Source organism: Denticeps clupeoides, chromosome 9 (assembly GCF_900700375.1).
Source record: "Denticeps clupeoides chromosome 9, fDenClu1.1, whole genome shotgun sequence".
NCBI lineage: Eukaryota > Metazoa > Chordata > Actinopteri > Clupeiformes > Denticipitidae > Denticeps > Denticeps clupeoides.
This window is the reverse complement of record NC_041715.1, coordinates 6,890,634-6,917,122: the sequence shown is the minus strand read 5'-3', so window position 1 is coordinate 6,917,122 and position 26,489 is coordinate 6,890,634. Positions and strand designations below refer to the sequence as shown.

Sequence of the window (26,489 nt, the reverse complement as noted above, 5' to 3'; positions counted from 1 at the left end):
TGCATCAAGTGTGCCGTCAGGGAAACCATTTCTGGATCAAAAGTGGACTTATCACATATCATCAACTGCAAAAATAGAATGCCATGGATCCTTTGCCATCTGTTCTATTAACATCAAGCCAAAATGTTATCACCGTGTTGTCAAATCTGAAGATAGAGTCCAAGCATTTTCGAAATGTCATTAAAACACAATATGATTGAGCTTCATCCAGTAACATTATGTCACAGGGATGGGTCCTCCGAACCTTCTTAATGTTAGTAGGGTTAGTAGGGTTAAAGCATAAGTGAGAGTTACATTGTAGTTTCAATTTGCACAATATGAAGGTAGAAACCCGACTTATGTCACATCCTGTTTTTGGAGATGCTGCTGAAGAATATTCATTCTCAAGTGTATAACTTTTAACTACGTAGCAGAATGAAAATTGTCACTGAGACTTGGGTGACGGATGGATGATGAAAAAAAACTGTACTGCAGCCAGCCAGCAGGGGTGCTAGACCTTAAAGTCAGTGCCATGTATCATTAACATAACAACTTCTACAAGAAGGAACCCTGGTGACAGCACAATAATGGATCATTATGATTTATGTACAATATAATTCTTGTACAGGTAGGGCTCAGAGCCCTGCAAACCTTTTAATGTTAATAATGGCCTCATGCATGAAGGAATGAATCTGAGGATTAATAGGTTTGATGACTGATGAGACTAATCTCTAAGCCCAGGGTGGTCGGAGGTCGACTGTAAGCAGAAATGGCCCTGCTGGGATGGGAATGAGATTGCCTCCTGCAGATGAACTGGCCTTTCCCAGCAACCACCCTTGAGGTACACGCCGCACCTCTAATCCTGGGAGCGGAGAGGCCGGCCATCCAGCCTCCCGCTGTGCACTGCAGGTGAAGGCAGAGAAGGCAGCAGAGCCGAGAGGGGAGTAGTTTTCACATTTTTATTACCAGCTTGTCAAATTCATTACAAAGAGATCAAACAGCGCAATTACACCATTAGTTAACATCAGACGGTTAACATCGCACAACCATGACAAAAGGGATGGGCCACTCTTTCTCAGACATAGGGGTTGAGGTGCCTTGTGCAAACACATGGAAGCTTCGGGGCTCAGTCAAGACACTAGAGTGGGAAGAAGTGTGGGGCGGCATCTTCCACACCACCGTCACCCATAGTCACAAATTTGAACACCAGACAGATTCTGACGTGGGTTTGTGCTAGCATGTCGATTTAGGAGTCAGAGGGGTGTTATGGGACACCAGTGCTTCATGGATTGACTGTGTTAAAGCTGTGCCTCGTTTCGGGGACTGTGTCTGATGTTGAAGATTCATGTCACATGGTCTGCTAAGAACACACAACAAATAGGAAAACCTTCAAGGGATGCATGAAGGCCAGACCCATGAAGTGGGTCCTCACTTTAGAGATCCCAAATTGTGAGAATATTTTGCATGCAGATGTTATGCTGTGTTCTCTTTATCTACAAAAGGTGGACATCAAAGCTGAAAACGATGTTCCCAAGAGACCCAAACAGAAACGACTAACAAACAGCACACAAATGCACACCAGTCTTGCTATGGATGTAGGCAGTGGGTGAACACATTGTCTGCAATGTACCTCCTCTACCTACAGGGGGCACTAACAGAGCGTGTTTGCAAACATGGAATTAACATTATTAATTATAGATTTCTAAAGCTCTGGGTCTTCGCTAATATTAATGTTTGTACTTACAGGCACATTAAAGTAGTGTGATTTTTTTTTCTTTGTGCCAATAACGACTGAGGACTATGATGTCAAAAGACAATTTGTCAGCATAGTGATACTATCTACAGATCTATTCATTGGCCCACTCCCTTGGGAGACAGGAACACAGGTAGAACAGGTAAAGTCACGATCACAGAGGCACTTGAGAGATGAACACCACAACCAGATTAAGGCACCACAGACTACACTCACAACGTGTCTTTGGGAACAATAACACGGCAAACTTACATTCCAATTACACAGGGCTTTAGAAAGTACTATAAAAGTTTTTTTTTAATCCTTGTGCCAGCATTTGATAACTGTACACATATTTTATTTCAGTCGCTCTTCCCTACAGGTCAATGAGTCCTTAAAAGAAATTATAAAACAGAATTAAAGCTAATGAATATTGGAGAATGCTCACTTATTCCAGCCTTTGGCTTAAGCATACATGTATTTTTTAGGCTCCGTAGGTTTACAGCTTGAGTGCAGTAAATGTCACATTGCGGTAAAAAAAAATGCTGTAAATATTGCTGTTTGTCAGTGTTGGTTATAAATGGTTCTGCTGACATCCAGCTTCATCTTCTATATATAGCTGTTAGCATTAATAAGTTTTAAATCTGAGTCTTGATTGATTCAATATAAATTATTCAACATCTATTTTGCAACATAAAAATACATTCAAATGCTCGAATTTTCTGTCACATGGGACACCACAACACACACCAAGAGCAGCTTCAGAGATTAGCGCACTTCTTCTGAGAGCGATTCAGTTTTATAAGCAGACACAACTGACTGTCTCCCTCATGAAACACAGCACCTAAATAATCAGAGGTAATTCATTAGACTATTAACACAGCGAATACATACACAAAACACACTTAATGGGTGTTTATCAAATTCAAATTTGCAAAATAAAATGGTGTGGAATGTGAGTGCTGAGCATCATTACATTTCATTTTAGTGTTGGAAAAAAACCACACAACAAAAGCTCTCGACACAGTGCAAACCTTCAGACTGTACGATAGAATTAACAGATATTCTTTTACCTTTAATTACCCTTTATCATTAGAACAGGCTTAGCATCACATGCCTAGCGAAGTAAATGATGCATTGGAAATTAGGCCTCCTAGACTGAGACTGTGTGCTTCCTTCCAGTCCCTCAGAGAAGGTTTAATGGAGGATCACTGCCAAACAGTCCTGACCGCCGATGTAGACGCTGCCAGTGAGGGCTTTCACCATCTTGGGAGAAGCCCCTTCTTGCAAGCCACCAAGCCTGCAGCTGTGACAGCTGACAGGAAGGTGGACACGCCCATGAACTTCAGAAGTCCGCCCACTGACGGCAGGTTTCTCTCCCAGAAGGTGGTGGCGAATGGCAACGCAGGGACATCCTGGAGCAAAAATGTGTCTTATTCATAAAACTGTATATGCGTTCCCAGACAACGTCAACAGCGTGTGTGGCTTGAATAAAAAAAATGCAGAGTGTGTAACAATCTTGACATTTAAAGAACAATTCATTCACCAGTATGTAGTAATATCTGCTTGAAACACTTACTATAGACTCTGCTTCAGATTGCCAGATTTCACTTCTGCTAATTTTACCCATCGCGCACAAAATCTGAAAGAACACAGAACAAATTAAAGTGCCAATAAAAGCACTAAATGCAGTCTTGAAAAACCTCTAGCATGATGGTTGATTAACAGGTCGGTTGCAAATGAGCCTGATCTCAGACCGTTGTGTCATAAGAGCTCACCTCTCGCGATGCTCTCTCACCAGCCTGGACTGCACCCTCCATGTAGCCGCTCCACTCGGTGGCCGTTTCTGTGCCGGCAAAGAACAACCTGCTCACGGGCTCCCGCAGAACCCTGCAGCCCAAGATCAGGCTCAGATAAGGCAATATTGTGCAATGCATTCACATTAAAGGTTTCACTGAATTAAATCATCACAATTTAGAGTTCTATTCACAAGAACAGGATGATTGTCACAACTGCATGACTAAAAGCATTTTCATGGCACACTTGCGCACAAAAACACACCCCTACGGAGAAATTGGCTATATTGTTGTAAGAAATTTGCCCACTCACTTGCCGAACTGTGTAAGGATGCCGGGAGGGAAATAAGCTGTATAGCAGCCACCGGAATATTCCTCTTCACACCAGTTCTTCTCTTCATAGTGAACAGGCTGTAGGACACAGATCAACACACACACAAACAAACATACCAACGGTTAAGCAGGAGCTGACAACGGATCATTTCATTAAGATCATTTCATTTTTTTTCCATTTGGCATCAAGGCTGCTTGAGCACAATGGACGCTGATATGTATAATTACATCCTATATTTATACCAAATTTCTGTGTACTTTGGGAGTAGGAGGTTTGGTGTACCCTCTTCATCATCCTCTGGAACATGTCAGAACAACCCCTCGATGTCCAGTACAGGACTATATCTCCATGCAGACCAGAGAACACCACCAGACCTCCTTTTGAGTCAGCAGCACTAACCACTGCATCGACTAACCGAGCAGAAACACTTGGGGCAGTGGTGGCCTAGCGGTTAAGGAAGCGGCCCCCGTAATCAGAAGGTGCCGGTTCAAATCCAGATCCCCCAAGGTGCCACTGAACAAAGCACCGTCCCCACACACTGCTCCCCGGGTGCCTGTCATGGCTGCCCACTAAGGTTAAAAGCAGAGGACACATTTCATTATGTGTGCTGCGTATAACTTCACTTTTTTATGTAACATCTAGTGGAGAACCACCTTTAACCAAGTACAATTGCGTAGGACACCTTGTTTTTTTCCCCAGAATTCTTAAAAATGTAGGATTTCTGGGCTGGGTTAACAACAAAAAAAAAAAAAACTCACATGCAAGGCCTCCTGTGAGCCTAGAACTCTGGAGTAGATTTCACAGATCCTTCTCTTCCTGTAAGAGACAAAGGTGCTCAGTTTACAGCCTTATGCACATGCATATTCACTTTAACACCAACACATATTTCAACATTCCCATCTTGTATCTGCTGGAGAAAAAAAAAAAACGATTAAAGAGCCTTCACCTCTCTTCTTTAGTCAGTTCACACAGCTTCCTGCATTTGCGGGACAGGATGAACCTGCAAGAGATAAAGCACGTCTCAGAAACCAATCTTTCAGTCCAAAGTTCAAAATGTGATGGCCTATGGCAGTCCTGGTCTGTACCCCATGATGCATGGCACACTCTCATCAGGCTTAGTGTCATCCAGGGTTAGACCGATGGGCGCCTCTTCGTCCTCAATCACCATGGTGCCACAGAACCCTGACAAATTTAACCAGTTTCATTTGCATGAAACTAATACTTTAAAATAAATCAACTTATCAACTTATATCAAAGGATGCAAAACCACTACTATAACTAATCTTGAATTTAGCTCATTGAATTAAACAGTCCTGTCTTGTAATACCGTGGCATACCTCAAGGAGTGATAGTGAGTTTCTGTAGTTTAGTAGTGTTACTTTTAAACTGATTTTGATGGTACCATTTGATGGTAGTTAATAGGCATAGAACACACTGACCACCGATGTTGCTTCACATGTTTTTTGTTTTTTTTAAACGCTGGAGGATCCAATGAGATCCAAAATATTGACTGAAGTGGGTGCCACTGATTGAGGATTATTGCCTTCAGAATTATATATAGACACACACGCCAATGGCTTAATGCAAAATGTATAATAGAATATTTTGGGTCTCCTGTCATTTACAAATTAAAATGGGAATAGCTAATGCAAAGGCCAGCTTTATAAGTCTTTATCCCTTAATGCAACTCTATTGTAGTAATCCCATTGTCTTATTTCGGGTAACGGATAGGCCAAGGTCACTTTGGTGGGCGATATTTAGTCTGCTGTCAGGGCAGATGGTACCTTTCTTTCTCCAGAAGTTCTCTCTGTAGTACATCATGCACTTGATGACAGAGCCCATCGGTACTCTGTGGATCAGCTGGTTCCTCAAGGGCGGCATCTCGGGGTTAAAGTGTATCTTGAGGTTCAGGCTTGGAGGTATGGCAACTATCACATATTTGGCCTGAGGAAAAAAAAGAGACAATCATCATCACACATTCACAAAATGCTTTTAATGCTAAATTAACACTTATATTTCCATCCCTTTTCAGTGCGAGACCAAAAATAAACCATACTTAGTATAGTTACAAAGATATTTCAATAAAACTATGTCTGCATGGGATATAATATGCATTGAGATAATCTTGATTATCCAGCCCCAATGTCTTTATTTAGTTAATTTTTCAAAATGTTAACAATTTTGTCATAATGCTTTATTCAGATTCCTAGAACTATGGGGTCCCTCGTCCCACACCTCCTCCAGGGATAAGGAGCTCTGCAGCAGCATTTAATGAGCTTTAGCTGGGAAAGAGGATGTGGTCAGTGCAGGGGGATGAGGCCCAGCTTACTGATCCCAATCCTAGCTTGGCTTACACACACACCCACACACACTCTTAAATCTTAAAACATTGACCATATTCTTTTTCAAGAAAGACCTGAGATGTGTCTCATTTTAGATGACGTACAGACCCAGCACACAACAGGTGGTTCTGAAGAATCTTATCTGGCGTTGGGGATGATGATCCATGGCGACCTCTGAGGAGCCGGGCGTAGGGGTTGCCTGGAAGGATTGGGGCCGTGGGGCTGTGCAGGTGTTAAAAGACATTTTGCTCACCTTGTACACTTCGTCATTGAGAGTCTTGACCTCCACCAAGTCCTTGGACTGGTCAATGCTGTACACTGCTCTCTTCATCTTCACCCGATCGCCCAGTTCCTTTGCCATGCACTCACTGATCTGACTTGAACCACCCAAAAACTTACGCTCCTGTCACAAAAATGCACATGTGGCAGATCAGAGCGGTAGACAAGTAACAGCAAAATGCTTTTATATTAATATTAATTAAAGCAAAGAAAATGCTGGCACTGACGGTACTTTAATCTTTCCAAACTGCTTGTATGGGCCTGATAAAGGAATATGGTAATATAATAAAATAAATAAGTAATGCTGGCCAATCACTGATTGCCATTAATATTTCACATACTGCAAATAAGTCTACTCCAAATTGCATCATAAATGCAGAATTTTATTATACGATGTTAATTAAATCCAAATTGTTCCATTTGTTTTTTTAGTTTTCTGTGGGTGTGGTAAACAGTAAGCCTCTATCTTACAACAGTTCACCAGACCTTACTTAGCTAGGCTCCAACATTTTCTTCCATGGTATAATGAAAGGTTGAAAGCAGTGTGGGATGAAATGAAAAGTTTCTGGGTGGTGGTCCTCCAACAGCAGGCTTGGGATTGAAATGAAAGCAGATGCGGTTCCCATGTCCACCAACAGAGGTCTCTGTCCCACAAAAAGCTGCCCTGACCTCCTTCTCAGTCTCCCTCCAAAGATGCTCCAGTCTCGGTAGAGGTGTCATAGATTGCAAAAGGGCATAAGAATCTGGACTAAAAACAACTGCATGCAACACTCACCCAGGTCACTATACTCTCCATCCAAAAATATTTTCCCCTTGCCATTCTAACTTCAAATTCACCACACAACATTTATGGGCCTGATTATAGACTTTGATGAGGTAGCGTTCAAGTAGGTGGGGTTCCTTTTTGTGCAATATTGTGCATGTGCTAATCAGCTCAGCTCCAGCGCAAGCCTTATCCTCAACGGTCACACATGCCTTCAAGGCACGCCCATCCCCATCCTGTCAGAGCGAACAGGAAATGACCTGGGAACCTCATAACAAAATGCTCTAATTAAGAAAGGGAGCGCGTCCCTTTCTGCCGTCTCCATGGCAGCCAGGCATTCAGACTTTCGAATAAGCCCGGAGAAAGGGTCTCGTCCTCCGTTGCCAAAAAAGCACTCATTGTCCACGATTAACTGAAGCAGGGGCTAAAGACCAGAGCAAGGGTGACTGAGAGTTACCAACAGAAAAAACAAGATCCAGTGGTGACTGGGTAGGACACAAGGTGTGGTGGATGGGGCATGTTCATTAGTGTTACAGATGTGAACATTAAAGGACTTGAGAGGAGGGACAAACTACCCACCCAGGCCTTTTTGCTGGTTAACTGGTTCGAAATTATTTCTGACACTCAGAACTTTAATAATATTTTTAACTATGAAAAGGGACTGATATCTATCTATCTATCTATCTATCAATCCATCTTTCTTTACTTCAGGCATTCTGATGGGCGTATTAGTTAGTGACTAATTAAACATACAGGTATATGTGTTATAAAGAACCATGAAAATAAGGTGCATAGGAGGCAGTTAGAGATAGAAATAGTTATAGAGACAAGTGGAAGAAAACAGAGAAAAATACGGAATGAGAGACAGACAGGAAAGTGAGAAAGGGACAGTAGCAGAAAAAGAAATACTGAAAGAGGAAGAAGAGGGGGGTAAAGGGGAGCGATTTGCTCTTGGCAGGAACTTTAAGCCTGGCTGCCCCCTGCGCGCTCATCCCTCACCACCTGCATGCCTGTCTGTCTGTTTAGTTTTTTCATTTCTGAGGAAACGGCGCCTGCCAAACCCCACGACTGGCTCCACCATCCTCCTCCCGGCGCTGCCTCCTAAGTAAACGGACACGCAAACACACCAGGCCTCAAGGTCAGGGAGTCTCACGCGAAAAATTTGAGAAAGACATACAGGCCTCCGACATGCTGGGGCTGACGCAGATCCCCCGTGTCTCCAACGACCCTGCCGTCACTGACACAACCTGGCAACGCAATTCAGATGAATCCGCTCTGAAGCTTTAGCGTCACTGCTCCATTTACTGTAACGACCCGAGCTGGTTTTATTGACCCGCTGGCCTATCCTCTCCGGCTGGGGACAGACTGGCGCCTTACCTGTCCTCCGTTGGTGGTGGAGAAGATCCGCATGGTTCCACCACACTGTTTAACGTACCACAGGAACCAGAGAGCGGACACCTCGTGCGGCTCAGAGGTCACATTCACATTTACAAACAGGGTGGCAAAATGACGGGCCGCACTGCAAACAGAATGAGAGCATGCTGATTGGTCTCTAGATATTCTCTTAACAACAAAACTACACTCCAAACGCATTAACAAATATAACAAAAATAACATAATACTAATACAAGAATATACAAAACCACACAGTAGAATGGTGTTTATGTGGAGTTTACTGTATTTAATGGTTCAATATGATCCAAACCTGTGTGTCATGTGTTTTTATGACAGCATGTGGTTACTATGTGTATGTATAAAGTATTTGTCAATGTATGTGTGTTACATAAGTTTAAGCTACAGGGGGAGCTCAGCTCCCCTGACAAGGCTGCTTTTTTATGGCTGGGGTGGGGAATATGACCCATGTTCTTGGGATGACGTCAGTAATAAAAGTGTACACAGTCAGAAAATTTGGAGACAACAATTGTAAGGATGTCACCAAATCTGCATACCAACTCTCTATGGAGCTACAAAAAAAATTCCTGAAATAAGAAATTATTGTATAAATGTGTATGTCACTTTTTATTTACTCATTACATTACATTTTACAAACATCTCCAATTTCTCCAATTCTGTGCCAATTCTTGCTGGGGCACGAAACATTTGTACATTGCAGGCTGCAGATGTACAAGATGAGCTGCTATACATGCTCATGCAAAGAAAACAGGGTTACTGTGTAATTTGAACTACACTATTATTCAAAAGTTTAGGGACATTTAGAAATGTCCTTTTTTGGTTCATTAAATAGACCAAATGGTTTGTGTTGTAAATGACTCTGTTAGCTGGAAATGGCTGTTAATAAATATGTATGAATGAATGTAGAGAGGAACCTAATCAGCAACAATTGGTCTTGAAAACTTACTGATCTTGGTGCAAACTGGCCAAATTCACACTAGTAGAGTATCGAGTCATCAGCAGATTTATTATTCTTTTTAAATTTTTCTATTCATGCTTCACAAATGAATTTCGAAATGTGTATTTCAATGTGCAGCCATGTGTGTACATGGTTCCTGTTTTTTTATGTGCGCTCAGTAACCTTGTCCAGAGGATCTTATCGAACAGCTGCTGCATGGTCATGCTGTCCCACTCTTGTGCATGTGGCGCCCTCCATGGTGCCTCCCTGGGAATCTGTTACACACGGTCATTGACACACTCAGCACAGTGTTTCTGCTTCAACATTGCATTTACAGCATTTATCAGACGCCCTTATTCAGAGTGACCTCCAGTCAGTAGGTACAAGGACACTCAGGGTTCAGTGTCTTGCTCAGGGACACAAAGGTATTTAGTGGGGTTTGAACCTGTGAATTTGTGGTTGTCTGGTTTATAGGCGAGTTGCTACCGCTTATGCTCATGACAGAAATGAAAGACAACTCACCTCCTTCCCCATATCATCCAGGGTTCTCCACAGGTTGTTGTAGTCCAGCACAGCCAGCGGGTTCCACATTGGTGGGAAGGGGCCTTTGAATGGATACGACTTGCCCTGTGGACCAAACACAGTCACAAACCTGCATAAAGCATAATCCAATGCAACTACACTACAAAAGTTTGGACGCACCTATTCTGTGGCTATTATAGAGAATAAAATGGAACCCATTACACAAATTCAATGCAATAAATATATTTAGTATTTTTGTATAAGGAGAAAATGAGTTATGCTTGATGAATCTGTTTTTACCTACATGGCTGCTTTCATCATTGTCATCATCCAAAAGCTGCTTCACGAGATGCTCATTAACATGAGCGAATGATAAGAAAGTGGGAGGAAGCGGCCCCCGCAATCAGAAGATTGCTGGTTCGAATCCCTGGTTCGACGGAGCAAAGCACCGTCCCCACACACTGCTCCCCAGGGCGCCTGTCATGGCTGCCCACTGCTTACCAAGGGTGATGGTTAAATAAAGAGGACACATTTCGCTGTGTCACCATGTGCTGTGCTGCAGTGACAATCACTTCACTTACACTTCACTTTCAGCATAAACCTTCAGGACTGTTGCAAACCGTCCCCGTTGTCTAACTTGAGGTGGTGGAGAGTGTGAAATTCTCCCATCACAGCAAAAGCTCCCTGATTTGGAGAGAGGAAAATGCTAACCTTCTTGCCTTGTTTGCATAACCTCACATGTTATTTCATCCTCCTGTGTCCTCAGTTTTGTATTATGATGTAAAAAATGAAAGACTTATAAATGAGTAGGCGCGTCCAAACCTTTGACTTGTAGTGTATGACTGGGTAAATGTAGCATAGATACGGGCCAGTTTCCCTGTTACATCATTTTTAAGGATTATCGGTGGGTCGAGCTGATGGGCTGCACTTGCTCAACAGTGACCTTTGCATTTTAGTGAGGTTGCATGCAGAACTCTGCGTGTGGCTCAGCACTGCAAGGGCACCGCCTCCCCATTCAAACTGCACCACCTGGGCAAAGATATCCCAGAACGCTTAGTCAGGATGACTCTAGGCCGCCAACGCAAGCGTAGTTTGATTCTCACCTACACCGATCTGCCCTCTGGGGCAACCTGTCCCAAAGCAGATTGCGGCCGACTGACTAATCATTTATTTCTGAATCTGATAAAAATCCTTCTCATGTCCACAAAAGCCATAAAGTAGTTGTAAGTCCAATAAACTTTATCAGGCGCTTCCCACTGAAGTTCCCCTGGAAATTAAAGTTATGTCAGAACACAGTCCAAGAAGATTTCAACACATCTTGGCAAAAGCTTATCCGTGCTAGATACGAACATTCCTTCCCTTCTTTTGACATGTAAAGTGAAGTATTTTGCATTCTCTACTATTCCCAGGTCCCTAATCGCGCTTAGGAAACATTTCTTGTGCAGTGCATCACTGATGAACGTGCTGGGAAAACGTGTAGAACATGTCGATCCAAACTTGCCCATGCAGCTGTAGTGATGTGGTCATGAAAGTAGTTAATTCACGGATGTACTGGATGATTTAAACTGTGACTATTGCAAAAATTATTGCTGAGTCTTCTGCATGATGAGCCACTCTCAGTCTCGAGAAGCTCCATTATCCTGTCTAATCACACATGAATGTGGCTGTAAGGTTAAGCAGCAAGCAAAAAAAAATTATAATAATTGACCATCTTGCATAACTGCAGACGAGCACTTGTACACCCTATCAGTGTGTACAACAGCAAAGATTCCTATGGTTCATGGCATCACTATAAGCCACAGGCCAATCACTCTACTGCTTATGTTCAGAATTATTGGTATGACTGGTTAATAAAAATTCTTACTTACAAAGACATATTTTGATTATTCCATGTGTGGAAAATGTAAAAAAAAAAAAAAAAAAAAAAAAAATGGGAAGGGACGCAGATGCACATTAGAGGATGTTGGATCGCCTGCCATCCTGCAGCAACAGGTCGGTTGCCACGGCGACAGAGGCTCGGCCAATGCACAGCGAGCATCTGTTATCATGTCTTCTCAGCCGGGGCTAAACAAGACTCATAGCCAGTCGCACTCACACGCTCGGCCAGCCATATTTGTGTCAACCGTTGGTATTGATAAGAAAGGCAGGCTCTTTCCACAAGGTCTAATTAAGACTTAATTAATATGGTTAAGCTGAGGCCGCAGTCAATTATTGTTTCCTAGCTGATAGAGGAAACTGGGTCTGGCCTTTCAGGATTAGCGCTACAGCAAAGCGGATTATGAGTATCGCTTTGCTGAGATGCTAACCCTAATTATGGGCTGCCAGTATACAGAACGTCATGTGCTAAATCTGGACGGTATCCAGTATAATGTGATTTTTGAAGTTGCAAAGGTAAAGGGGACATTTCATTATCAAACATCCGATGGCTGTCACACCACCAACGAACCCAGTCGCACGCGGAATGCAAAAAGGTTTATTGTTTTACACTGGACAAAACACATAGGGCTCTACTCCACACTTGCACCACATCTGAAGAACACCTCAACAACACACCAAGTCCCCCGAGGTGCCCAAAGAGTCTCATTACAATTGCGGCCAATGCATATTAAAGAAATGAATCACGTCCCGATATTCAGTAATCGGTCAAGCCGGCAAATATGATGTTTTGAGTTATGATGGGGTCGAGGCGGTGTATGTCCAGACAGACGCACTGTCCTTTACAAATCCATATGGAGCAACAGATGCATGCGGCGATGCACGGCATCCCTCTTCCTCTCTGCTGGTTTAAGATAACAGCAGCTTCGGCTCTTTTGCCCGTTTGTCTTGGCAGTGCCGCCTCTCGGCTTTCCCTCTAATTTGTTTTTAATGTGCGCCTGGCAACCGAGCCTCCTCACACGGACGATGTCACTTCATTAGTGCACCGTGAACTGGAGATTTCCATAAATACGCTGCTGGCACACAGCAAATTAGGCCGCCGTGCGCTGCAAACGCGTTTAAGTGGCTGTGTACAGTGAGCACGACATATTTACCGTATGGAACGCCGCGGACCCATAACGTTAAAATAAAATTCCGGCAAGAAAATTATGCATCAAGAGCATTAACACCACTTAGCTGGTGGCGGGCTATGATGAGCATGTTTGTTTGCTCAATCACCCTGCCGTGACACTGTGTTCATTGACACCGATGAAGCTGCAATCCCAGACACACACACACACACACACACACACACACACAAAACATCAGAAAAACACAGACAGGCAAGGTACGGAGCACCTTTTGATGTGCTGCCATGGTAATCCAGAGGGGCAGACAAAGGGTAAAAAATGGAGAGTGGGAGAGTAGTGACGGCGGGCGGAGAGATGACAGAACTGCACAAGAGCTTGTAAAAATACACACACACACACACACACACACACACACACAAACACTAAGGCAGGTGATACAAAAGTTACTGGGTTGGGACAAATAACACTTGAATTTATTGAAATGCTTCATTTCATTTGTTTTTGCAGACTTTGAGATTGTGTCTCTGGTGCAGCAATGATACACGCCTCCAAACAGCCGCTTCCTGTTTATAGAAATCCTCCCCCTGCTGACCAGGGAGTTCCTCCTCAAACTTCAGATGGCCCTTTATGGGGCTCCTCATGGAGCTTGAAAAGCCTTCTGCTGCTGTTCTGTGCCAGCAAATTGCCTCAGGGACCCATGTTCTCATGTTTAGGATCATTCACTGTCTGTCTTAGTTCTGCAATGCTGTGAATTTATAATCATACCATCGCTTTAACCTGTGCATATTTCATGTGTACTTAAAAAGAAAAATAAGACATTAACCGCTACATGCAAAATCCTAATGATAACCTAGCATAATACTTTTGAACATAGTTTTTGTGTCTGGTGTTTGTACTTTGTGCAGTGATGCTGAAGTTGAACACAATCTGAAATAAAATACAACAATAAGGAAGAACCGGAACTCATCTAAGAAGGCAGCATCTGTCTCTGAGTTGTTGTCTGATTGAAAGTATGAAAATGAATGAGAGAGCAGGGGTGTGTGTGTGTGTGTGTGTGTGTGGGGGGGGGGGGTTGCGCATAGGGACTTCTCCATCATTTTATAGAATCTCCTGACGTCACTGCCCTCTATGCATGACAGTCATCTGCATGTGTAAATTAAATTAAAGCTACAATATAGTGTTAGTAAGTGCTTACATTACGTCACTCCAAAATGTCCCATAGGTGTTCAACTGGGTTCAGATGTCGTGACTAAGAGTCATTTATCTCATTTTTTATGTGAAAGAGAAGTGATTGTCATTGTGAAACACCTCAGCACAGTACATGGTGACATCTGCTTTTAACCATCACCCTTGGTGAGCAGTGTGTGGGGAAGGTGCTTTGCTAAGTGGCACCTTAGCGGATTGGGAATCGAACCGGCAGCCTTCTGATTACAGGGCTGCTTCCGTAACTACCGTAATCCACCACTGTCCCCGGTTTCATAACCCTTCTCCAATAACTTAATAACCAGAATGCCCACTCAACTGTTGGTCTGTGTGTAGGTATGTATGGGAAGAAGACATGATCCAAATGAAACTTGAGGGTAAAAGTTTGGAGTCTGTATCTTATGGGTCATAGTGCAGTTGCAACCATATGCAGAAACAGTAAAGTGTGATTTTGTCCATGATTTGCAATACAGAGCGCAGGACTGCCAATCCACTGCTAAATCTAATCAGAACCAGTAACATGTGTGCGTTAAGGGCAATGAAGCTACTGCTCAAATCGGATATGGGCATGCAGGGAGAAGGTTGCTGTCATGGTTTTCCTCCTTGCTGGACCACTCAGAGACGAAGAAACCATATTAGAGTTTTCCTCTGGGCAGAGATTAGCATCTCCAGGCCCCGCTGCTACACACTAATGCTGGAGAGCGAGCTAGCGTGCGCTTCTGCACAGCGCAGGCAGGACTTCCTGTACATTAGCCAAAGAGCACACTGGGGCAAAGAACTCTTATCTCCGGGGAACGGGTGGGGGTGAACAGTAAAAACTGCACCAAGAACATTACCTCTATAATCCAAAAGCGTAGCTTCAGGTACTGAAAAAAGACCTACCATAAAACCAGAATTATTACTCAGCACATTAACTTTAATGGCTATTACATGGATGCGTATTCAATATTTTTATTAAATTCCAAATATGTGTGCATTATGTTTAATTTAGTTGGTCTCTGTTTATTGTTACCTGGACTAAAAGCTTATGGAGACCACAAGGGGGCGATATAGCAAATACAGGCTTTAAGTATTTTGGACTAAAATTGCCTGAAAATTCATTCACACCTTCAGAAAGGTTTGATCCTTATATCTCAGTGAATACTGAAAAGCCTTTCAAACTATTTTTTAAACTCAAGAATTGCTGATCTGCCTACGGGTTTTTTGAAACCATGCTGGCACTATCTTATTTAACCTCAGTCTTTAAAAAGATTTTAAATTAAAATATAGACCTTATAAGGCCACCCCGAGTCCTGATACCTTAATTTGTGTTATAACAGTCTGTTGGGCACTCAAAAGTATGAGCAAATGTAAACAAATATTAACACTACTGCATTGTGTGTTGGTGAGAAAATATCTGTGACCAAAACCAAATCCCTCACCTTAACATAATGAACCAGGGACTCCTGCTCATTGACTTTGTAGGTCTTGATTCCGTATTCCTTCGCCAACCTCAGGATACGGTTCTGGGTGGGGCCAATGTAGGCCCCTCCCAGGTCAACCCATTTGGTCTCCTTGTTCTGTAGAACACAGAAACTAATCTGGTTAGGTTACAGTAAAAGGTGTCATATGCAAATGTTTCTTTTGATGACCGCAGGCTACATCTTCAAACACGTGGTTTCAAGATGACCTGAAAATGTAGCGTATAATGCTCACAAATACTGCAGAGAAGTAATCAAATCATGACGGGATCGATTCATGGCAATAAACAAACAAGAGTTGCCTATGCGAGCAACAAGTATTGCCTCTATGATCTATAACTAATATGACGACCACCAAATGTTCAGCTAGGTGGAGAGTTATTAAAACTGTTAAAGTCGAATCATTCCAAAACTTTGCATGTTTTTCAGTGGCGTTCAACTCCAAGAATTCAGTTCTCAGAATCCGGCTTCGAAAGATGACAGACAGTGTTTATAAAGTCACGCCACGGCTCGTGTTTGTGTACGTTCTCACTGGAATCTCGAGATTCCGCATCTGGTTCTCGGGGTTGTTTGCTTTACCCGTGCGGTGAAGGTCCTTCCACCCACACGGTCCCTGGCCTCCAGGACCACCGCATTTAGGCCCTCTTCCACCAGCAGCTTGGCAGCAGAGAGGCCTGGAGCAACAGAGGGAGAGAACAAGCACCTCAGCCATATGAACTTGTTGTCATAAAACACTAATTAAACTAAATATTAATGAATAATAGCATGAAACCTTGGTTGGGTCAGAGTCCACTAGGACCAAGAAAAAAATCGTCTGACAGGACATGCTGATTAGTGACCCTATCTTCTGTGACAGCCCAACTTATGTCTTACTCATGTCTTATAGCCTACTCCTGCAAAAAGCTTCTTCCAAAAACAGCCATATTCAGATAGATGGTGCATTATCATCTCTTGTCCTCCAGTAAACAATACAGAGAAGATGAGTTGAGATCACAGTGGTAGTAGCCTAGTGGGTAAGACACTTGCCTGTGAACCAGGAAACCCAGGTTCAAATCCCACTTACTACCATTCTGTCCCTGAGCAAGACACTTAACTCTAAGCTGCTCCGGGGGGTGACTGTCCCTGTAACTACTGATTGTAAGTCGCTCTGGATAAGGGTGTCTGATAAATGCTGTAAATGTAAATCACAAGATCAGACAAACTATAATATACAATGCATAAATATGCATCACATGTAACACATAACTTTTCTTCATGTAAAGAGACCACAAAAGTATCAGAAGCACAGAGCCTGACGCCACACACACACACCTATGTGGGCATTCTGACATGGCATGTGAGCACAATTAAAGGTCGGTGGGGATTCTCCAGATCAAAGCAGTCACGGGATCGAGCTATACGGAGGTACACTACTGACCAGATCGGCTGCAACTTTGTTCATGCCTTTCAGTATGTTGTCAGTGCACTTTGCATCATATGCCTAACAAATTCTTTGCTATGCCACTTTTCATTTAAAATGACTAAGCCCAATGGAAGGAAGGAAGTAAGGAAGTTCTTTTCTTTGGAGATAGACTGTTTTCTGCATTTAAGTAATTAAATAAGACAAACCCACGTGAAGGAAACATATCACCAGACAAGCCACTGTATACAGCGGCAGTGAAACGGCAACATTTAAATTTTTAATCAAGAATTGCACACGTTGTATTAAAATACGAGTACACCAAACTGGTTCAGTGGCTCGGTTTCATTTATCAGGGCAGTTGCAGTTCGCTCAGTGGGTGAAAGTCCTGCAGCGTCCTGCATTCATTGTGTTGTTCTCCAGAGCGACTTACATTCATTAATTATAGAGGCATTCCCCCCTGGAGCAGCAACCGCCTCGCTCACAAGCAAACCTTGTGACTTGCATGAGGCGTTGGTGCACTGTCAGGCTACTGCCGCCAAACAAATACTAGACAGGCTGCTGTTAAACGTCCAAACAGATTCCATGCCTCCATTAATATTTCCTATGCGCGTCAGCTGCCTCTTATATTGAGACAGAGCGACTTAAAAATCAGTAGTTACAGGGACAGTCCCCCCCCCTGGAGACTCTCAAGGTTAAGTGTCTTGCTCAGGGACACAATGGTAGTAAGTGGGGTTTGAACAGGCAACTTTGTGGTCCTCTGGTTCATATGCAAGTTATTCTAATAATCACCATAAAACAAAATGTTTTCAGATACAGTAGTATTTATGAGGATGTGGCGTATTCGTGGGTAACCGAATCTGTCCATCTACTAGTTGTAACCTGGTCGGTGTCACACTGTGCTTCAGTCTGGGTTGTGCCCAGCACTCCCCTCCGGCATAAAGCTGCCAAAGGACAGAGCGGCGAAGCGTTCTGAACGATCAGAAGCGTTCGCGCAAGTGAGGAACGGCGCTTACGGCAGTGCGGCACTCCGTCACTCAGGAGGTCGAGCAGCCAGCCAAGAATCCGACAGATTTACTCCTCGACATTCAATAGCACGACTCCGAGCGTGGCAGGAAAGGACACCCTGGAGATCCGATGTGGCGGCTTATGTAAACTTATGTAAGCTTCGCGCAACGGATACAGAAATGCAATCAGAACAAGCCCCCTGAGACACGCACACACTCGCATATGTATATTTTAATGTTATGTGGTATAAAATTACACCTTTTACTGCCTTTTAAAGTGCATGATTGTTTAATCGTTAGGGTTAATAAATCTCCTCGTGCAGAAGATGTATAAAACCTGTGCAGACCTGTTCACCAAACCCTGGAACATGCGTTCGTTTAAGCAACTGCAGTCCAGCGCCGCAGCCGCCACGATTTCGTAACAGCGTGCAGAAGCGAGGCGCAGGATCTGAGAGCACGGTTGCAACTTTCCCGGGGGAAAATGTGGCCGGGAAAAGGAGAACAGAAAGAAAGAGACTTTTTTTTTTTTTTTTTTTTTTTTTTAAATCAGGTCAACAAATGCTTCCTTTTTAAAATAAATAAATAAATAAATAAACCTCTGAAAGACTAAATAATTCACATCACTTGCTTTCTAACTTTAAAAGGCACCGCTCCAGCGGAGCTTTTTGATGTCAGAGCCATTCTGATGGAAAAAGACTGCTAAATAGAACATAATAACAGCTGTAATGACGCTCATTTGAAATATTTCTACTTTCTATCTGTGTGCAGGGATGGGAACAAAGTTCATTTGTTTTTCTCCTCCAAAAAGCTACTAAATATGGATTCATCTGAACAATACAAATGCACACTGAGCCATATATCACCATGCCTCTCGGACTTCACATGACGTGCTCCACATAGGCATTTCATGGCGAACCAGTTCGGCAGAGAGGACCTCAGTAATTCAAACAAAATCAATCTTTAGTTCATTTCTCGGTTTACATATTAAACACACGTAGAAATCTGTGGGCCGATTCAGCTTAAGCCCTGTAAACTCTGGACAACCCGCATAAATCACCGACTAAAGGGCTACAGGAAGCCTTCTGAGGTTCAGGCTACACCCATTGATGGTCCTCCAAGGATTCACTACAAGTAACATAAGCCTCCTCAGCCGAGCGGGGAAATATTAAGAAAGATGGGGGTGACTTTCAGAATCCTGCTGGAAGCCGTGGAGAATCGTTCCCACATTTTTTCTTCCAGCGAAGAAAAAGATCCTTCTGATGAGAACCATTCAAGATCAAAGTGCCACCACCGGAGTAGAAATGTCTCTGCTACTCGGCCTCCCGTGCCCCACCCTCCCCCATCTCCAGTTTCCTCAAAGACCTACATGCAGAAGCTGACCTAATTTGAAACCACAAGCAAAAACTTTAAAATATTTCCCTAAAAATAACAATCTACATCAATTAGGTTATGAGACTGTTTTAATAATCTATGGACATACTGTATAAAATTAACACCATATTACTGCATTTAAGGAGCTGACATAAAATATTTATATATTATGGTATATCTATGAAAAACACACACATACAAAACCCACTTACTGCCATTGTGTCCCTGAGCATCACACTTAACCCTGAGTGTCTCCAGGGGGACTGTCCCTGTGTCTACTGATTGTAAGGCACTCTGCATAAGGACATCTGATGGAGTAATTAAGACATCTCCAGCTTTATTCCCTTTATCTCCACTAATGTCACAACACCCAGCCAATTGATGGGAAAATGGGATTGTAGGGACAGCGAGGGTTTCCGTGGCAACCGCAAATGTAAAGACGCGACCACTTAGCAGGCACACAAGGAACAATTGTTGGCCAATTACCTCCCTGCATTTACAGAGGCTGAATATCGACTTGGTCAGGAATGAGGCTGACATAACATGGGCTAATTTAAACCAATAGAATAATCAGCAATATTCTGTTATGCAAAATGTGCAATGCTTATGGCCTGTCCTAATGGAAATGACAATACTTCTCATATGATTGCATTGATATTTTCTTCTATACACTAACAAGCCTGATTAACAATTATCTCACTCATTTGTGTGATGAGAACGAGTTAGGACTGAGTGAAAATCTGAGTGTAAATCAATTGTTACACTACGGTGTACTAAGTGTACAGTAATATCGCCATACCGGTCAACTGGAACTTAACAAACAAGGTCCATATGTCATTATGAGAGCGGATGAGGGGTACATCAAACACACTTTTCCTAATGAGGTCAGCCATGAGTGGCGTGATTGGCTTCAGAAAATGGACCATGATTAGATACACAAATCGCTGTCATCACACCCTAAAAATCCTGGAGCGTTCTACTAAAGTTCAGCTCTAATCAAGGTTATAAGATGTCCTCTGCCAGAGCCAAGATAATAATAAAAAAAAAAAAACATCTATTAATCACCAGCGCTGTCAGTCTCCTGGACTCTGACTGCAGGTGACACAGGCCACCTTTCAAATAGTGGGGACCGAACCCCCCTGAGGGCTTTACGAGAGCAAATGCTAATGTGGCAGCCCGATTCCCCTAAACCGATTTACAGAATTCCATTAACCCACGACACTTATAATGATATCTTCATACGAATGCACTGTAAAATATAAATATGTTCGCATGGAATAATGTCTGGAATTTGTAATAACGACCGATCCTTTGCCACTCAAACACCACCAGTTCGAGAAGAGGCTTTCCCATGTCTCCGTATTGATCAGACTGAAGGACATATACAAGACTGCAAATTGCATTTCCCTGCTCCATGATGTGCAATCCGGTGACAGTGACTGTTTTCTTAAACAAACAGACAAAGACTGTGTAATTTCGGAGGCGAAAGGGCCAACGTTAATCTAACGTTGCAGAGCTGGACAGAGCAGGCCTACAGGTGTTCAACGCCACAGAGGCCTCTGATTCACAGAGCCATTGTCCGATGAATTTTTATGATTCTTTCCGAGCAGACTGTGTTTGAACATATGAATCAGCGCTGGCCATGACACGGATCGTGTGAAATTTTGCAGGTGCGTCTTTTCATGACTATAATATATAGCGAGGGGTCAGTCCGGAACACCAAGCGCTCCTGGGAGACATGGAGCGCGGGCCGGACCCGTGTTTGTTCAGCTGAAAACACACGACGCATTGAAGGCTGCAATTAGAGGATCGGCACTCAGCGGGGAGAGAAGACGCCAGGAGATTTTCACACAAAATACTGCATTCTGGCATAAACTGCCTGGCAACACCACCAGTCTGCAAGAGGTTAAGGCTCTAAACCAGCAGAAAAATTCCTTTTATATTTTCTCAAGTACTTATAATTTCATTAAAAAAGGAAAAGACGAATGAACAGGATCTCCCTAGACTGAGGATTTTTATTGGCATAAGAAACACCAGAATCCAGCTCTGTGCTGGATTATTTTTCCTGGGTTTAGTCCAGGCCAAGAATGCCAGTGCTCTTTTTTTTTTTTAGCAGAAGCAGGAAATTTTATTTTCTTTAACATTTTATTCAACGTATTAAACAATTCACGATGCGGCTGCTTAACAATGACCCAATTGGCATACCTGGATGGCAGTTGAATTGTAGTAGTAAGAATGTCAATCACTTGCGCTCAGAATGATGTAATAATACCTTTAAATCAAATATCCTGGGTTATCCAACATTTGACACTGTTGACCACAAGACTCTCCTGTCAATCTTCAAGAGACTTGGAATTCAAGGCTCGGCATGCCTACCTTGATGAGGGGTCTTAAGAGGTGACTGCTTCACACAGACTCTCTACTGGCATCCCTCAGGGCTCGTTACCCGGTCCTCTCCTTTTCTTCCTCTACACAAGATCACTTGGTGAGGTCATTTCCTCTCATGGGTTATCCTACCACTGCTATGCTGATGACACACAATCCCACCAAAACAAACTGATAATTCATTCCAGCAGAATGAATATCAGTAGTGGTGGCCTAGCGGTTAAGGAAGCGGCCCAGTAATCAGAAGGTTGCCGGTTCGAATCCCGATCAGTCAAGGTGCCACTGAGCAAAGCACCGTCCCCACACACTGCTCCCCGGGCACCTGTCATGGCTGCCCACTGCTCACTCAGGGTGATGGGTTAAATGCAGAGGACAAATTTCCCTGTGTGCACCAAGTGCTGTGCTGCTGTGTATCACATGTGACAATCACTACACTTAGATTCTTCACCACATTAGGATCTTGCTGGACAACTCGAAGATCTCTCCTGCAACTGCACTCAATTATGGACAACCAACTCTCCTCCTCGACTCACATCACCAATCTTTCCTGCTAGTGTAGATTCCTTCTCTACAATACCAGACAGGTCCGTGCTCATCTATCAACACTGGCCACCCAGATACTCATTCAGTCCCTAGTTATCTCGCAAATGGATTGCTGTAACTCCCTCCTTGCAGGTCTACATTTGAATGCCATTCAGCCTCTACAACTTATACAGATCGCAGCAGCATGACTGGCTTTAAACCTCAAATTTTCCACTGGCTCCCAGTAGCTGCCCCTGCATCAGATTCAAAATACCAATGCTGGCCTACAAGGTCAAACGTGGGGTAGCACCATCCTACCTCAGAGCCACTTGAGAGCATGCTGTCAGGGCCTGTGCCAAATGCCACAAATGTGCAAATAATGCTGATTTAACGTTGCTTTTGTTTCCACTGGTTTGTATTGTACCCATGACTTTTGCCCAGTATCCGTAAGTGCAGTCTACTCCCCAGCAACAGGAACCTGTTGTGTGTCTGTGTGCGAGACACCGGAGGAAAGCCCGGAGATGCTCCTTCGACCCTCCCCCCCCCCCCCCCGCGGAGCCTGTCATGGCAACTCGTGCAGAAAGAGGGATGGATGTGGTTTTCCACCTCCACCCGTTATTTGTCCAGAGATGCTGTCAGAACCGTTTTGTGCTTCTTCTAAAGCGCTGCCTCCCCTGGGCGCTGGAACCTTTGGGTTTGCAGCTAACAATTGAATTTCCAGAGAGCTGTCGGCTCATTAGTGAAGAAAGCCTCCCCAGAGCGGGCTTTGATTGCAACGAATTGCCGTGATTCCAATTTAAAGGGCAAGTGCGACAACAATGAAAAAACCAAGTGTCAATTTGTGACTGAAATTTCGGGGTGGGGACTTTTAATACAAGCTCAAGTGACGCACGGTGTGAACGCGCCATCTCACATAAAGTGATTGAGCAATTTCGACCTGCTACAAGAACTACCCCCTCCCGTATTTCAAACGGCAGTGACACGAGTAAAGCCGAATTTTATCAAGACGTCATTTAAAACACAGCGCATTGTATCTGTTGAGGAATGTCGAATTCGCAAGATTTGTTCGGTTTGGTAGTGGACATGATCTGAGGAGAGAAGATAAGTTTCTATTCAATATTTTGACAGACAGACAAGATTTCGTAGCCCGTGTTTGGGCGGTTTCAGGAATCTGGCTACAATGCTTGCGCTTCATTGCGCATGTGACACCCAGAACAAGGAAGCCGTCGGTCTTCGCCATGGGCTCCCCACATTGGAAGCTTCTGATCTGGTTGACAATAATAACCACAAAACAACAATTCTTCTCTGAGGTACAGATAACTACCAAGTGGATCTGCCTTGTTTCTAAGGTACAAAGCCTAGAGAAAAATTGTCCTTTTTTTGTAATGTTGATATATCAACACGATATCAATTTGATCAATACGATCTGTTTTGGTTGCAATTATGAAAAATAAAGTATCCTTAATTTAACACACCTGATTTATGTTTAAGAATGAGCCGAAGTGAAAAACGTTTGACTTTTCACTCCCCGCTTTCCTGTTCTGGTCTCTGTTTTTAGCATGTTCATGATGTTCCCACAGCCCTCTTTAAATTACGCTCCCATTCAGTTGTCCTTTACTTGGAACAAATTTCCAAGTAAAGCAGTCAGAGTATTTATGGGTTCCTACTGTTTGGACCACGTCCTGGTTTTGCCTCCAATATCCAAACGCGACGTTTGACATTAGGGGGGATTTGGGACATAACGCAACATTCTGAGGTTTAAGAATGAATGAAGTTCACATAGTTTGCTTACTAATTATGTATTCATGCTAAAGTTATGTTAGATGTCCATGAGACCAGTCTACATGTGATACTCTCTCTCTCTCTCTCTCTCTCGCTGCTGTGTTGTCTTTGCACGCGCGGCCAATTCCCATAAAATCAGCAGTCTGAAGACTCCCGCCCCTGGAGCAGGCTTAAGGCCGCGCTGGCTCAGAAGACCGTGTTTACTGCTTCCTCCTCCGCGCCTGTTAAGATGTTACGAGCTTTCAGCTGCAGCTAGTGGGAGAGTGGGATAAACTCCATCCGACCTTTGCCGACCTTTGAATCCGAGTTACGGAACAGAACTGCACGTCAGATAGACATAAAAGGCGCTTTGCTCAGTATCAGTTCACGTGCACCCTTGGGACAGGGACCGCAGCCAGTTCTGGAGAATGTGGCACATCAGTGGAACTAATGTCACCACCTCACAAAGATCCCCTGGATGTTACAAGTCCTTCTTATTACCAGATCGGCCCTGCCGTCCACACATTTCCTTATCAGAAGCCGAGGGAGATGTAAAGAAGCTTTAAACTGCCAGGGCCTCCAACTACTAAGAGCCCGGGAGACGACAAGGAGATACCTACAAGAGATAAGACGAGCGGAAAGCCTGTCTGGCACTTGCCAAGGGCCACGCCTCAAATTTCGTAATTGGAAAAACATTAAGATGGATAAGGGGCCGTCTACAAATGAAGAAACGTTTAGAGAGAAGGAAGCTCATTATTAATTATTTAAAAAAATAATAGTTTCGCCAAATGTGCATGCCTTTTGGGTGGAGGTAGGAAACCCAACCCAGAGGAACCCAGAGGAAACCGACACAGGTGGACCATGCAATCTCTGCACATACAAGGTCCGTGTCGGGACTCCAGATCATCGTGGAGCAAACTTACATTTAGCGGGGACCCGTCTGGGCAGCAGGAGAAGGATGCGAACCCACAACTAACAAACGAGGGATTTTACTGTAACTCGGTGGAACGATGATGAACACATGGATGGAAACACCCGGGACACACTCACACACAATCTGGTAAACTACAACACAGTGAATAAAAAGATTGTATTCATAGTTGGGGGTCCTAGTGAACCAGAATTGATCACTTCACTGATGGTAACATGAAAACACGCAAGTCGCTTTGGATAAAGGGTGTCTGCCAAATGCCTTAAATGTAAACTACAAGACAGACAAATGAACCCGCTTGTAATTATACCACCAATAAATAGGGTGGTAGTAGCCTAGTGGGTAACACACTCGCCTATGAACCAGAAGACCCAGGTTCAAATCCCACTTACTACCATTGTGTCTCTGAGCAAGACACTTAACCCCGAGTGTCTCCAGGGGGGGGACTGTCCCTGTAACTACTGACTGTAAGTCGCTCTGGATAAGGGCGCCTGGTAAATGCTTTAAAATGTAAATGTATTCCTGGTTTCGTTCAGCGTGCACTTTTATTGCTCTTTATTACTCCGGTGCCGAACACTCCACTTCTACTTTTTGTCGTGTGCAGACCTGACATTAAATGTGCGATTTAAAAAAAATAAAATAAAAAACGTGCACGACGATCATTGCAACCTGTGCGCGGGGAGCAGACGCGGATTTACGGGATGCGGAAGAGGCGAGATTAACAAAGAGAGCAAAACGCGGGTTCCGGGCGCCCACGACCGTGTCGTTTTTTTTTTTTGTTTTTTATACATTTATATTATTTTTATATTATTATTAATATTAATTAAAAAAAAAGAATATGATTATTGTAATTAGCGCGCATCTCAGCCCCGCCACAGTACCGCCGACACCGACCTGAAATGCCCCCGCCGACCACTATCACGTCGCAGACGGCGTCCGACATGGTGCCCGCTCCCGCTGCCGCTGCCTGGCTCGCTCGCTCCGCCGCCGTCGCATCTGTATAAGGGCACGGCGGGACGGGAGGGGGGAGACGGGGGACGGGGGACAGGCCCACCCGCCGGCCCCGCCCACGGTCCTCGCGAGCGCGGTTTCAACTCTGACCTTTTCGGAAGAACGCGCGACCGCTGCGCGTTATTATCCGTAAGCCGGTGCGTACGCGTGGCCTCGCTGGCTGCTTTCGCCGTGCGATGATGATTTAAAAAAAACAAAAAAAAAAAACTCTCGCCATTTGTTTCGAGCGATTTGTTTTGTTGCGTTTTCCTGCAGTTGGTTAATTCACTAAGACCTGTTTAGCGAAAGTCACAGAAACGACGGCGATCGTCATGCATTGCGTGCAGCGTGTCTGTTA

The 26,489-nt window shown here is 43.8% G+C and overlaps 1 protein-coding gene across 3 annotated transcripts; it reads right to left on the bottom strand.

Moving 5' to 3' along the window:
- Positions 1–924: 924 nt before the first annotated feature.
- mao (monoamine oxidase) lies at positions 925–26,299 on the bottom strand. Of its 3 annotated transcripts, none has more exons than XM_028990825.1 (15): positions 26,036–26,299; positions 16,345–16,439; positions 15,727–15,864; positions 10,098–10,202; positions 9,759–9,850; positions 8,603–8,744; positions 6,437–6,586; positions 5,626–5,785; positions 4,927–5,023; positions 4,788–4,841; positions 4,600–4,657; positions 3,821–3,918; positions 3,490–3,601; positions 3,291–3,353; positions 925–3,126 (listed from the first exon to the last, which is right to left on the bottom strand). In XM_028990825.1, exons 1-15 carry the CDS (start codon positions 26,082–26,084, stop codon positions 2,971–2,973), a joined length of 1,569 nt encoding a protein of 522 aa, XP_028846658.1. In that variant the 5' UTR covers positions 26,085–26,299; the 3' UTR covers positions 925–2,970. The 3 variants fall into 3 exon arrangements, with proteins under 3 accessions (XP_028846658.1, XP_028846659.1, XP_028846660.1); XM_028990826.1 differs by lacking the exon at positions 26,036–26,299 and adding an exon at positions 16,538–18,152 and having other exon boundaries at positions 16,298–16,439; XM_028990827.1 differs by lacking the exon at positions 26,036–26,299 and adding an exon at positions 16,538–18,152.
- Positions 26,300–26,489: the final 190 nt, after the last annotated feature.